This window comes from Chelmon rostratus, chromosome 6 (genome assembly GCF_017976325.1).
Source record: "Chelmon rostratus isolate fCheRos1 chromosome 6, fCheRos1.pri, whole genome shotgun sequence".
In the NCBI taxonomy this organism is placed as follows: Eukaryota; Metazoa; Chordata; class Actinopteri; order Chaetodontiformes; family Chaetodontidae; genus Chelmon; species Chelmon rostratus.
Genome location: NC_055663.1, coordinates 3,713,981 through 3,728,437, shown reverse-complemented (window position 1 = coordinate 3,728,437; position 14,457 = coordinate 3,713,981). Strand labels below are relative to the sequence as shown.

The following is a 14,457-nucleotide window of genomic DNA, read 5'->3' as shown; positions in this document are numbered from 1 at the left end:
AAATCTGCACTTGAGGAGTTTTATTACCAAGTCCAAGAAAATGATCCTCATCAGCAGGGTCATCAGAGGATAACGTCCTGATGATGATAACAGTTTTCTCTGCTTGGGCTTGAATACATTTCTAACAGAAGTCACATTTACCAGCAGAGGGTCTAACAGAAAGTTGCTGCATTGTGGGAAATGAGGTATCCCATGTGCTTGATGCTTGGTGCAAGGGACTGCAGGTTAATGTCTTTGCCTCTGCTGCTCAGATTTGAACCATTCTTGCTTTAGTCTGTCTCTTGTGAGCCCCCCAGCTTTATGGAAGTGCAACACTAAATCACTGAACTATTAAAATGTATCTTGGCCCTTAACTTTTCCCCACATGCAGCACAAGCTTATCAAGGATTTATCAGAATATATATGCTACTAAGGATATATGACATTTCTAAACCAGTGCAGCACGACAGTATTATACAACCCACATACACACATTTGGGTTCAGACCTCATCTCTTTGCTACAGCATCCCATGCTCTCTGCAGAAACATAGAGGTTTGAGCTTGATTATTCATGAAGACAGAGCTGATGAAGGGAAGACCTTTAGCTGGCTAGTGAAAGAAAGCAGGGGGGAAACAGCCAAAACATATGTCTTAAAAATATGTTGCTAGCATGGGTTCATAACCCATTCAATCAAAAAGTGACATTTAAAGACATTTAAAAGAACAACTGCATTGTTTTATTGCCGTCTTCAGCATACAATCAACACCCCTATGTATTTTAGCTACATGAAGCATTTACATTACATGTCATGTGTCAACAGAACAGTTTAAAAATTAGGATTCATTTTCTTTACATATAATACAGTTTGCACACATGTTAATAAATATCAATACAATCATGTCAAACTTATCACACACCATCTAAAACGACTCTTAAAGTTACGCAACGTTTGTTGTTTTGTTGTATTCACAGCTCATACCAAGTCATAAATATAACCTTTAGTGTTTCTGTGCTGTAAAACAGTGACCAGTAGATTTTTACAGTTGTCAAAAGGGTTAGTAGATTTGACTGTCCACCTGATAAACCATAATGATCCTGCTCGATGCAAGCTGCTAATAAAGCACTTTCTTCAGCGCCCCATTTAAAATCATCTGTTTGTTTGTTAGGGGATCTCCTGTATAAAAGTATTTGGAAAAGAAAAAAAAAAAAGACATCTTCAGTTCCAGTAGGAAACACAGATGTGACTATTTCAAAAGCCAGTCAGCTCAGAAAAAAATAAAACATAACTTGAGTACAGAGACTGAAAATGAAAAAGGCATCTTGTTCAAGGGTAAAGTAGTAACACTGCCATTTACTGATGTAAGTGTTGTGTAGTGTGTTAGCTCTTGTGGTGTACTCCTCAGATATGCAGCCCATCCAACAACAGAGTCCTGTGGCACAAAATGAGTCATGTTCCCATTAACGACAGTGCAATCGGCTTCATGGATGATAACATCCCACTGTTAACACACGGTAGGAAACTTTCTGAACTCGGAGAGACAGTTTCTTCCAAGATGAAACCTTGCAGCAGTTTGTTTGCTTTGCTACTGTTTGCCACATTTAGGAAACATAAACATCCAATATTGAACATGGACAAATACTTGTAAACGGTAACTGTCAGCGTGATGTAAAGTGAACGGCATGTCGCTGAGAATCCCCGTCATTATCGAGGCATTTGAAATGCTTGTGTTCACACCGTTTCTAGCATAAATCTGCATCCTATGTAGCTCTTCTATTTGCCTGCAGCCTTCAATCCTGACATGTAATGGCTTACGGGTGCATGGGAGTGACGCAAGATAACAAGGTTCTGGGCACTCTCCTGTAAATGCAAAATCAAAATCTGTTAAAAGCAAACAAAGATAATAAATACAAAAAAACACGGCCATATTTAATGGACTCTTTGTGTTGACTCAAACACTCCGTGAGGGGGAAAAAAACACGGTGACTGTGCAGTTCATTAGGGTGTAGTCAGTCAGTTTGCTGCTGGATAGAAGGCAGCTTCAGCAAAGGATGTCCTTCCTACAGCCAAACTGAAATGATTGAGACCAGAATCATCACTCCAGCATTTTGGGGCTGCTGCGGCTCTGGAGGAGGGTCATCCACTAATCAGATGATCTGTGGTTCGATCCCTGGCCCATGAAGAAGTATCTTTAAGCAAGATACTGAACACCCAAGTGCTCCCAATCGCTGTGTCATCAGTGTGTGAGTGTGTGTGTGTGAGCTCTCCTGATGAGCATGTGGCACCTTGCATGAAGTGTATGAACGTGTGTGTGTGTGAACGGGTGAATGCTGACTTGTGTTGTAGAGCTTTGAGCAGTCGATAAGACTAGAAAAGCGCTATATGAATGCAGTCCATCTACCATGTGATCACATGTCCGTAGCAGACCTTCTCCATCTGCTCAAACTGAGACTTCTACACAGCTATACACAAACACACAATTCTATACAATCCCTTTACATCAGCAGGACCGAACTGCATCCTTCCCTTTAGACAATCCAGAATGAAACATTCGCCCAGAGGCCCCCGCGCTCCCCATGTTTGCGAGGATCCACTTCAAGGCTGGGATGATAAAGCTGTGAATGTACTCGCCTCTCCACCCACAGAGAGAGAGAGCAAGCAAAACTGCAAAGTGATTAACTAGGACTTCCTTTGGGCAGAGGATATGTAAACGTTGCAGACTGCTGCAATGTCAGAGGCAGTCGTAGTGTTTGCGTGTGTTGGGGGGAGGTCTTTACACATTCACTGCTGCAGGTGTTCAGCAGACTATTCTGATCAAACACGGCCATGCGAAGCAGAGACCGTCTGGCGTGAGTCAACTCGTTTAAGCCCAGTTGAGGTTGAAGCCTTTGGAGAGCATCACGGCCTCCAGGTCCTTGTCCTCCTCCTTCTCCCGAAGCCTCTGCTCCTCCAAGAGGGCCACCAGGGCATCGCGCTGCTCCACCACCTCCAACATCTCATTCAGGATCTGCTTCTCTTGAGCGAGCTCCTTCTCCGTCTTCAGGTGGTCTGAGAGGGAGGCAGGAGAACAAGGAGGTGAGAGAGCAGATTATACAGATGTGAACGTTCAGAGCAAGTCAGCGCGGCTGGGCTGTTAATCAAGGCCCCTGCGTTCACCTTCCACAGCCATTCGCTCCCTGAGTTCCTGCTGCAGTCGGCTCTGCCGGTCCTCCAGCTCCAGCTCCCGGGCACTTGAGGACAGAAAGGAAAAGAAAAAAAAAAGATGGATGAGCTAAGTTTGTTTTGCTGACAAATTCTAGTTTTCAATAGCTATGTTTTTTTGGCTGTATCTTCATTTATCTCAGCAGCGTTTTTTAAAATGATTAGTTGTTCCAAAAAGATGAAGAGTTTATCTTATTGCTTTAAGAAACTGAAAATGAGAGAACAATGGATAATTTACTGACTTGTCAGAATGTAATAAAGTTGTTTCTCTACTTGGATTGCAAATGTGATCGCATCCTGTATCTTATCATTATACTGATTAATGATTCTGACTTTACAAGGGCCAACAGCCATTTCAAACTCATGATGCAATATTAATAATAATCATAAAAATAAAGCAATAAGTCTACTATTTTATCATCTGGTATTGATTTTAATTTCCTTGTACTTAAATGATGAAATATCATTACATCATCAGGCAATTGATCACAGGCATTACTGGTTGCATTGCATTTTTATTCAGGCTAGCACAGGGGCTCTAGGGTCTAGGGTTTAAGTTCAGAGTGAAATATCCCTATTGCAGACATTCATGCTCCCAACAATGAATCCTCATGACTTTGGTGATCCCAAACAGCGCCATCCGCATGGGAGGATAACCTAATTCCCATCAGACCTCAGCAGTACTTTGAGAATAGTGCTGAAAAAACATGCTAAACATTGCTATGTTACCAAGCTAGCAATATATGTCAAGATAATGTTAGCATTAAACTCAAAGCACAGCTCTGACCTCATCCCCGAAGGTGATGAATGTTACTGAAGAAAACAACTTATCTATCTCAACACTCAAGTGGTGTACTTACAATATCATGAGTTCTGACTCATAGCGGACCAGCGCGTTCTTCTCCTGCACCAGTTTGAACCACTCTTGCATTAGCTTGGGATCGTCCTTCTTGCCCATGCCTGGAGGAGAGAACGCAGCACACAGTGGGAGTGAGAGGCCAGATGGCTGGGAGATGACACTGATGTCACACAGACAAGGACCAACACAGGCAATGCAATGACAGCCAAGCCAGGATGTCCTCGCTGAGGGATGGTGAGGTGGAAGGATGGGCTTGACACCAACGTGATCAGTCAAGCCATACTTAAAGGGACGGTTCAGGTTTTTTGTAGAGGGGCCAAACCAGGCACTTATGCATGGTCTGTGCGTTACCTAGAGTAGGTAGTGGCGGTCGGCATGACCCCTGTTTGGAGAAGCAGAGAGTAGCACCGCTACAGAAAGCAAAGTACGGTAGTGCAAGGGGTCAGCAGCAAGATGTATTTTATCCACCTAATAAAACGGGCTACCTAAAAAAAGCCCTTTCCTTTGGCACTGCATTCTCTCAACCATAGAACTCCCATAATCCAATGTTTGCCGCACACAGTATTGGGGTTAGGGTCAGAGTTTCAGCAGTTTGTGGATGAGATAACAAATACAAGAAATTATAAATGAGGGGTTATTCTGTGTATACAGAAAAATAACCTTTCAGATGCAGACTGAACAGACAGACAGAGAGAAAGAAAACGTATGGTTGTTTGGGAAGTCTTTTCATTTACATGTAGTTATTTAGCGCTGTATTACCTGACGGTTGAATAGAGCAGTGCTCTTGAGCAAGTGTCTATCTGGATCAGTGCCTGAAGTGTTGTTTATTGTTGAGAAAATGTAGTGGCAAAGGAAAGGGCTGTCTGACGGCAAGGTAAAGTGCTGCAAATATTCATGACATCGTGTACACTTAAACTGATATTGATTATTCTAGGTGGGCCTCTTTCAGGTGGATTAAATACGTTTCACTGCTGTCTGCAGCAGTATGCTGTTTATCTTCTGTGCTGATACTCCTCTCTGCTCCTTCAGCCCGAGGGCGTACCGACCTCCATCTACTGTAGGCAACACACTGACTGTGCATAAGTACCTCATACAACCCCACTTCAATAAACCTGAACTATCACTTGAAAGATGACGCACAGAAGATGGCGTGGAGCTACAGGTTTCAACTTTGGCAAGTGTGCACACACGCACACAACCCATGTACGCACAAGCACGCACACACACACACACACACACACACACACACACACACACACACACACACACACACCTGTATACCTGTTGTTGCAAAGTTGAGAGTTTGTGTTACCCAGTTTGGACCTTGTGCCAGACGTAGCCGCTCTTTGCGAGCAACTACCTCCTCCTATCTTTTTTTTTTTTTTTTTTTTTCCAGAGTGGGTAGTAAAAAACACAAACACACCAATCAGTAGCAAAGACATTACAGAGAAGTAAATCCAAGGACCTATGGAAATTCTTCATCCTCCCCAGCCCACATATTGACCCACCAGCAGAAATAAAATCCTTTTTAGATCCTATTCATGTCGAGCGGTGTGAAGGTAGAATTTTAAAAATGCATGAATTATTCTGCTGTTTTTACATCTCAACTACAAGGTCAAATGTTCATGGGATGACTTATCATTGAGAGCTAAAGCAAGGTTCACACTCCTCAGGGTAAAGCATGTTCAGGTGCCACTGGCATCATGCGTTGCACATCTGCAGGTTTCATAATCATATTCAGCACAGTCACTCAGAGCACAGAGCAGCGGCACACTTCTCCTGCAGTCCCACTGTATGCAGAGGAGACCAGCCTACGAGGCATGCTTAGAAACGTCTGCTGCTGGGGCGATGCATCCTTTTCATTTATCTGACTGCAGCAGGTGGAGCCAAGCAGCTTCAATGAAACACCTGAAGGCAAACCTCGATGCAGCGTGACATACTTAGCTGGGGAAGAGGAGGCTCTTGCAAAACAAAAAGGAAAAACATCGTACACACATAAATCGCATGGCTGTGGTCTTGTGGGCTGGTTTTTGCTAATTAACAGAAAAGGGACAGAAAGGCAAAGCTGGAGGAGAGCTGCTCGCACTGGAGAGGAATACAAAGGTGGAATTTTAGAAGCAGGGCTGAGAATCCAAACCTATCCTACCAATGGCCATTTTTCATTTCCTCTATTCAACCCGTTCCACCGCCACCAACCCTTAGCCAAAGGCTCCGAACACAAAGGAGAGAAGAACCACCGGTAACGAGGCATAAACAGCAATAACAGAACAAGAAACCAAATCACACACGGACACAAAAGCATGTTTCTTTACACGGATTAGAAGCCCAGGCACAACTTCCACTGACAGGTGTTAGATACAGGCACAAACTGGATGATGCCTTCATTTATTTTTATTTAAGGCTTGTCTTGAGTACGAGTTGAATATTTATAACAAATCATCACACCATGCAAGTTTCTCACTCCGTCAACCACAAACCGTCCTGCAAGTTAGCAACGTGCCAGGTGTTCACGGCTCTGTCTTATATTACTTTATGATTACATGACACTTGTTACCTTCATTAAATAAATAAGAGGCAGAACTCCTAAAAAAAAAAAAAACACCCCAAATGCTCTCCGATTCATTTGAGCACAACAGAACACATGCTGTTGATTAAAGACACACTACAGCAGAGTAGTTTCCCCTTTGACTGAATGCTGCTACTTAGAATTATCTAGAAGATCTTTTCCCTACCTCCACTTATTTACAACTGCATTGCGTTTACACCATACAGTAGATGAGATCAGCAATACATCAGTACGTATTCTGCTGCTCAAGCTTGCCATGGGCTGCTGGCCAACAATCGAGCACTGCCACCCAAAAAGTGACTGGCCAATCACGCCATACAGTAGCAATTTGTTACTGTCTGCTAATTTTGAAGCTTTTTAACCAAGTTGCTGGTGCACATTTCACAAAATGTATATCTCTATACTTATTTGTGTTACAAAGTAAGGACAGCTATGTTTAAGACCTGATTCTGATGCTGCCTTACACATGAAATAATCATCTCAGTCTCATGCCTACAGCTTCGTCATTAAACACTGGTATCTGATTGATTCGCAGAGTATTAGCCGATATCCAAAACTGAATCAGACCTGTAAAAAAATGGATCGGCGCATCCTTAGTTTCAACCTAGTCGTGATAAAATTAAAATGACATTTGGTTTTGATGGTCATTAGCAGGCAGGCCTGTCAAGATTTGACTTGATCCTCGTGTTGAAACAGTGTGAACTACATTAATCAAGAGCTATACAATAAGCTGATATAAGTTATATAACAAATAGTTTGGATGGTAGGGTCTTTTTTTCCTTTCTAAACCAAAAACACCACGAGCCAAAGTGTAAGGAATGGATTAAAATGTGTCTTTGTCTGCCCGGCTAACTGGTTTACTACCTACAGAAGTAACCTCTTGCTTTTTAAGTCAAGAGACATGTCAAAAGCTACCTACATCATTTTGTGGGGCTTCAGATTATGTAACCTGAAAAAAAAAAAATACCTGGAACATCTATCCTGTGGGAGCCAAGGAGCAAGTACAACGGAGTTCAAAGTAACGATAGTGGTTCTGTATGGCTCCTTATTTGGTTTGTGGAGTCCAAACATTTAAATATGATCAACAGACCAGTACCTTTCAAAATTGTGATGAAATGCATATTTGGAGTGTTTTTTAACATTTTTTATCAACTTCCTCAAGATAAATATCTCAATACCTCACTGAGCTCTAGGCACATTCTGGGGAAATCTACTGAGCCTGATCACATACAAATGGTGAGGAAAGGAAGAGGAGGAGGACCAGTTGGGAGGATGATGGGGAGGTGCGCAAGGGAGTAGCCCGGTTCTGGAGATCCTTACGGTTGCTGTGGTAACCCGCCACAACTGTCAGCAGCGGCGGCGAGGTTACGTTACCTTCAGGGGAACAGCAGGGGCAGAAGGAGAGAGGTCTTCGGCGTGGCATCCCCACAAAGGGCTCAACTTCCACAAAACAGAGGGAAAGAGTGTGAGGGAGTGACGTAGGTGGGTGCATCGGTGGGTGAGAGAGAGAGAGAATGGTTGGAATAAAGCAGGAGGAAGAGCGGAGATGTTACAGAGAGAAAAAGAGCAGAGGACACAGGGTGTGGGTGGAGGGGGAAGGAGAAGGGTGAGGAAGAGAAAGAGGGGCCGTGGTGAGGGAGAGAGAACATGGAGGAGAAAATCAAAAGAGGGCAGGAGCACTGTGATAGGGAGAGGACAAATCACCTAGAGAGAGAAGGTGGGAGAATTCATCTGTGTGGTGTGAGGGATGAAGAAAGGGGTAAAAATAGGAAACTGAAATAAGAGCAGACAGAAAACTTGGAGAACATAAGGGAAAATATTTGCCCTGTTTCATCTCACATCTGCAGTTCTTTAGATAATCTCCGGTTAGACAACAGCGGCCTATGTCAGTTATGAAACGGGAGTATCCTGCACACACGGCCAGTGTTTATCACAGCACACAAAATGATTTAAGACCATTATTAAAGCCATTACTGATCACCAGGAGATCCATCCTCAGACACAGATAATTGCTTCTTCTTTCAAGATGTTTCAGCCTCTGCTTGTAAACACTACTAAACATGTTTAGACCACCCGGCTCAATCTGCTGCCAGCGTGGTGACTTCTGAAGTGCAGCTACTATTGAAGTGCAAATTAGGACTTTTTCTAATTTCTAATATGCACTTGGTTAAAAGATTCTCTCCCATAAGTAATACCATAGACAGTGGATGCAACCATAATAAACCCCAAACTAAAGACCGTGAAATAAGTGTACCGTAAAGAAGATTCAGGGAGAATTACACCAAATAGGAGGCAGTCACTGTTCTGAGGCCGGTGGGTAAAGGAGCTGGGAGAGTGAAAACCCAGATAATTACTCCAAGGGACTATCACAGAGAAATAATAAAAGTCTGCTGGGAAAACTGCAATTTTGAGTATCTATTTTGGACATAATGAAATTTTTATGGCTCTGCCAAACCATGCATGTGAGGTTATGAAATGCATTGTTAGCACTTAACGCTCAATAAATCCTTAATTGTATAGTCATGAAAGTGGATGATTGATGTAAAAATTACATAAAACTAGCAGATTAAGAGTACAGATATGTTGATTCTTGCTTTAGTTGTGGTGCCCCCTACAGGGCTCAAATACAAGCATGCTGATAAAGCAACTGTGCACCTTCCAGCCAGGTATTCAGTCGCAATTCCCCATCCCAGGACTAAACATAGTAAGAAAAAGAGGATTAACAGAGAGCTATCATCACGCAGGAAACCGCCTCCATAACACATTCAGAGCACACACCGCATCCAGCTGCAGACAATCAAAGTGATTTTTGGCATTCACACACAATAAATGGAACCAAAAACACAAAAACAAGTGGGATTTGAGCTGATGAGACGTCATGCCCCTTTAAGAACCCCGACCCCGGTTGCGTTAGAAAACTTCTCTTGTGAACATACGTTCATCTTTCATCTAAACTCCACGCAATCTCCTGTCTGATGAGTGACAACAACCAGCAGGACGACACCACAGAGAAGCACAGGCCCTGCTCAGACATGTGAAGATGCACCTTTTTCTCGCTCCTGTTGAGGATTGCGCTGACAGTGAATAACTACGTTGCTCTCTAACATAAGGCCTGCTGACCTCAGCTTCAGTGAGGAGGAAAAGATGCATTCCACTCATATTCAAAACAAGCCAAGAAGACAGCAGCCGCAAGACGTCCCGCCCAGACACGGTGGACACAGTGTTATTGCTGACGAATCACGGTTTAAACACAGCAACTAAGGGCCTGGGGCTGCCTATTAACACACAGCACACACCACACACACACACACACACACTCGGGGGGAGTTATGCAACTGAGCAGGTATGAGGAAGTCACTGCTGGGACGACAGGACAGATCTACAGCAGCACCGAGCTTGGAGGGGAAGCTACGAGCCATGCCAGCAGTTTAGTGTGAGTGAGTCCAGGGCAGCCAATAGGATACATTCACAGTGTGTGTGTGTGTGTGTGTGTGTGTGTGTGTGTGTGTGTGTGTGTGTGTTTCTTGACAGGTTTGTAGATACAATAATACTGCAGTTGATTGATGGTTCTGTGTTCTTTGTAATAATTCCTTTTTAAGGAAAATGATAGTGTTGTTCTATAGTTTACTTCTTGTCTACAAATCCTGTAAAGGGCAAAACCAAGAGTGTGTTAACAGTCTGTATGTAGCTCTGAGTTTCTCATGATTTTAGCTAACAAAAGATGCATTAACTAACTGAATACACAGAGGATAAGCATGTTCTGTATGTAGCATGTTTGACTTCCTTCCTGTTTTTATTTTGTTGTGTCCGTTGCAGCACTCCTCAGTGTTTCTCTGCAGTGTGTCTTTGAACGCAGCTATGTATTCTGCTGTTTGGATTCCCGTCTCTGCAATATGTCGCCGTTTGTATCTCTGCTGCGGTTTGTATTGTGCAGCGTGTGTGCTAAGCAGTGACAAATAAAAGTTACTCATTAATTCATTCATTTATCATTTATAAGTTTACTGAGATCAAAGACGATCTTAAGAGGACAGCATGAGGCCGAGTGTCTGATCTCTGTTTGATGCAAAAAGTGTCTGAACTAGAAACCCAGTGAGGGTGGAGGGGTGGGCGAGTTACAGGCGCAGCAAGTATTGCAAGGAGGCTACGAGCCAGGCAGCCAGCCAGCCAATCAGCCAGCCAGCCAGTCAGTCAGCAAATGAGGGTAGATAAGAGGGGTACAAAGCTCAAGTAGTTGGATGAGGGAGAGGACAGATTGGGTTAGCCATTAGGTTAGTTTAAAGCGACAGATTTGAAATACATACCGCCCAGATGCAAGTCCAGGATTTCACTGTAATTAGAATCTCCCCAATAGTCTACAATGACAGGGATATATTAGAGATAGGAGTTATTTCACACAGCCCCCAATCTGGGCACACAAACACACACACACACACACACACACACACACACACACACACACACACACACACAAAATTCTCCAACAACAGCAAGTCATGCATGTTCTTGCAGACATGTTCGGACACACACGTACACACTGCAGCAACACTCAGAACAAAGAGAGTCTGTAAGTACTCACCACAGAGCATAATGCAGTCAGGTTGTGCAAGGCTACATGGCATTTTCAAAAATAATAACAACAATAATAGGAGGCCGCAACATAGATTTGCTGTATTGTTGTTTACTGGCTCAGTCTGCTTCAAATCACACAAAGCCTCTCGTAATGTGCCGGGTGCCGACATGTTGAGGAAATTGTTTTTATGTACTGCGTGCATTTAATTTGACAAAGCTGTAGCTTGAGAAAAGCTTTTTCTCCACTTCTGTACAATCCAATCCATGTGCAATAAAGTTCGATTACACTAATTGAATGATTTAATGCTCCATCAGTTGAGACTGAGAGAGCTGTTGAGTGCTAAGTGAGACCTTTGAGTACAACAGATAAAGTCAGAAACAACTCTGGATTGCTGTTATTCACCACAATAAAAAATAAAGATATCAATGAGATCTCAACAAATATCTGCGTCAAGTCATTCAGCCACAGCAAATATTTGCCGAAAATGTTTTAATAAAGAAGTTATGAGCCTGCATACCAATTTATGTTTGGTTTCTTTCGTTCTGATTGCATTTACCAAAATGTGACGTGATCTGAGTCTTGATCAGAGTACAGAAACTCTCCTCATTCGAGAGGCAGTGAAGGAGACAAAACACATCCAGAATGAGCACACAGAAATCTATGTCAGGGACACGCATTCTCCCGATCGCATGCAGCTCGGACTGACGATGGCAGACGTGTTATGAACGAACAAAGGTCGACATGTTCAGAGATGGAGAACTGTTGCACTGTGTCACCACAGATGGAGCCTACATAACAGTGTCACATGTCATTAATAAAGAAAAAAAAAGAAAAGAAAAGAAAGGAAACTACAGTAAGTCTAATACCTGATCTTCTTTTGTGCTGTTTGGGTAATGTATAAGTACCTTTATACAACCCTTTAAGAGAGTAGAGTAGTAAACAAGTTAAAACATGCTCAACAGTTGAATGGAAAAAAGGTAAATAGTAATTTGGTTGATGGGAAAATGGCTGAATTTAAGAGAATATTCACTGCGTCTACGTCCCTGCCTCTGCATGATAAAAGCTTTTATTCAAATTCTCTTATCGTCACCATTAAGTAAATTAGGATGGAATATGCTGTCAGCTCTGTAAAGGACAACCTCAGTACCTTACTCGCATACAAAACGCACATCACGCAAATAATGTGTTATTGCTACTGAGCGCTAGTCATGCTTCACACGCTTATAAAACTGTGCCAAATAATGAACTGCGCTGCTCCCCTAACAAATAATGTATTCTTCATCTGGGAAGTATATTGTCTGTGATAGTCCCTTGTCAAGAACAATTTGGGTTTATTACTTTGGAGAAACAAACATGACTTTCTGCACACAAATCTACGTGCTGAAATGTGCTTCGGTGCAGCTGGATAAATGGTAAACGCAGACCGTGATTTCAACACGGTCTCAATCATCGCAGAGGGACAGCTTTTCTGAGGTGATGCACCTCTACGTTACATCTTCCTAATCATCGATATTATTCTATTATTCCCTTTAGAGCTGCAGCAAAGGCTGAACTCATAACATATGAAGATAAAACATGGTCTCGCAGAGCCAGCGCTGACGTAAAAACGAGATTTAACTGTCGTACATACCATAAATCAACAGTGTTAATGAGGAGACAGTTTTACAGTATGTGTTATGAAAGTACAACCTTACGCTCACTGAATATGAGCATTACGTCTGTCTGCGGCATCATTAATGATACACCGCGCCAAATGCTGTGGCTAGAGAAATGTATGAAGGTGACAAGCGGTTACCTGCTTCTCCTCTCAACGCTTTCTCCACAGCTACGCCCCTCTCCTCCAGCTGCCTCTGCTTCTCCTCCACCTGCTCCAGCTGTCTCTGGATGATCTGAACGGACGGGAAGGTTTAGAGTCACGTTACTGATGGTATGCACAGGCGCGTCAACACAGGGGCGCAACTACAATAAACAACCTGAGTTATCACAGATGGGCGCACAGAATAATAAGGTCTACAGCTGGACTAATTGCTACTCATTTGTCCCACAAAGTTTCTGAGGGAGGAGGCTGCAGAGGTTACCTCTAACAGTTTACCTTCATTAAAAATAAATGTCTCAGGGCACAACAGGAGTTCTGCTAATTAGAGCTGTATTGATGTCTACAAGTACGTAAGCCTGTTCGGACGGACAAATATTTCACGATTTCGACAAAAAGACAAAAAACAAAACTCTATTAATATTTCATAGTTCTTCTCTCTCCAGCCCACACCACACTTGTTATTGGTGTCGGCGGTGGCAGGGAATAAGAGGGCAGTGATAGAGGGGATGCAGCAAAATCAAAATCAGTTCTTATTAATGCTTCATCTTAAGTGGTCAGTGTCAAAAGAAGTGGAGGAGCTGTCAGTGAATGTCTCCTGTTGAGGATCTGTTACTGGAGGAGCAGGTGCAACAAGGCAAATACTTCTACCTACTTTTAAATCACTAATGCAACCAGATATAAGAAACCAGTATTAACCTTAAGGACATATCTTACTTTTTTAAATTAGAACTTTAATTCATGAAGTCACATAAAAAAAAAATTGTTTTTATTATTCTGTGCTAATTGCAGTCATTCTCTGTTATGTATCATCTCGGGTATTATTGGTTACTATCTGCCAGAAATACGTGCACAGTAACTGAAGATGACGTCTTTGACTGATCCGTGTAAAACCAACCAGGTTAAAGTAGTTCAAATTGGTTTTGGCAAATTTAGCTTACAGAGAATTTAGCTCATAGCTGAATATATTGTGTATGATTCCATTATGACTATATACTGTATATATACAATATACTATATGACATTTGGTTCATTGTGGGCAAAGCGACGAGAGGGGTGGAATGAGAGATGCATCAAATGAGCAGAACCAGCTGAATTTAAAAGTTTTCTTTTCCCTTCAGACTCAAACTTCTTCAGTGCTGAACTTTATCAGTGCCACGCAGCAGCAGGAGCTAAACAAGAAGCGTGGTTTGCGTTCTGCAAATAGCCACTAAAAGGAATCAACTAACCACAGCTCCAGGAGGAGAGACTTCAGCTGTGGCTTAGTGCTGAGTCAGTGGACTGGGAGTCTGACTGCAGAGTTACAACATCAATCACAGTGGATTTCCTAACCAAAGGATGACGTTGGCCACAATCCAAGAGGGTTGAGTCACATTAGAGTGAACATTGGGTAAGTTTAAAAAGGAAAAACAAACAACAGGACAACACTGATGCAGCCTCTATGCACCACTGAGAAGACATATATATAA

General features: G+C 42.6%; 1 protein-coding gene across 11 annotated transcripts in view; it reads right to left on the bottom strand.

The window, feature by feature from the left end:
• Nucleotides 1-700: 700 nt before the first annotated feature.
• Nucleotides 701-14,457, bottom strand: part of mical3a (microtubule associated monooxygenase, calponin and LIM domain containing 3a) — a 64,188-nt gene continuing 50,431 nt past the window's right edge. For 7 of the 11 annotated variants that reach the window (XM_041939787.1, XM_041939791.1, XM_041939788.1 and 4 more), the window contains 5 exons: nucleotides 12,971-13,064; nucleotides 10,907-10,957; nucleotides 4,041-4,140; nucleotides 3,136-3,209; nucleotides 701-3,027 (listed from right to left, as the gene is read on the bottom strand). In XM_041939787.1, the coding sequence (XP_041795721.1) occupies nucleotides 2,843-3,027; nucleotides 3,136-3,209; nucleotides 4,041-4,140; nucleotides 10,907-10,957; nucleotides 12,971-13,064 (504 nt within the window). In that variant the 3' untranslated portion in view covers nucleotides 701-2,842. Of the gene's footprint in view, nucleotides 3,028-3,135; nucleotides 3,210-4,040; nucleotides 4,141-7,636; nucleotides 8,046-10,906; nucleotides 10,958-12,970; nucleotides 13,065-14,457 lie in introns of those variants that run through there. The other 4 variants (XM_041939790.1, XM_041939798.1, XM_041939796.1 and 1 more) reach the window with 3 other exon arrangements.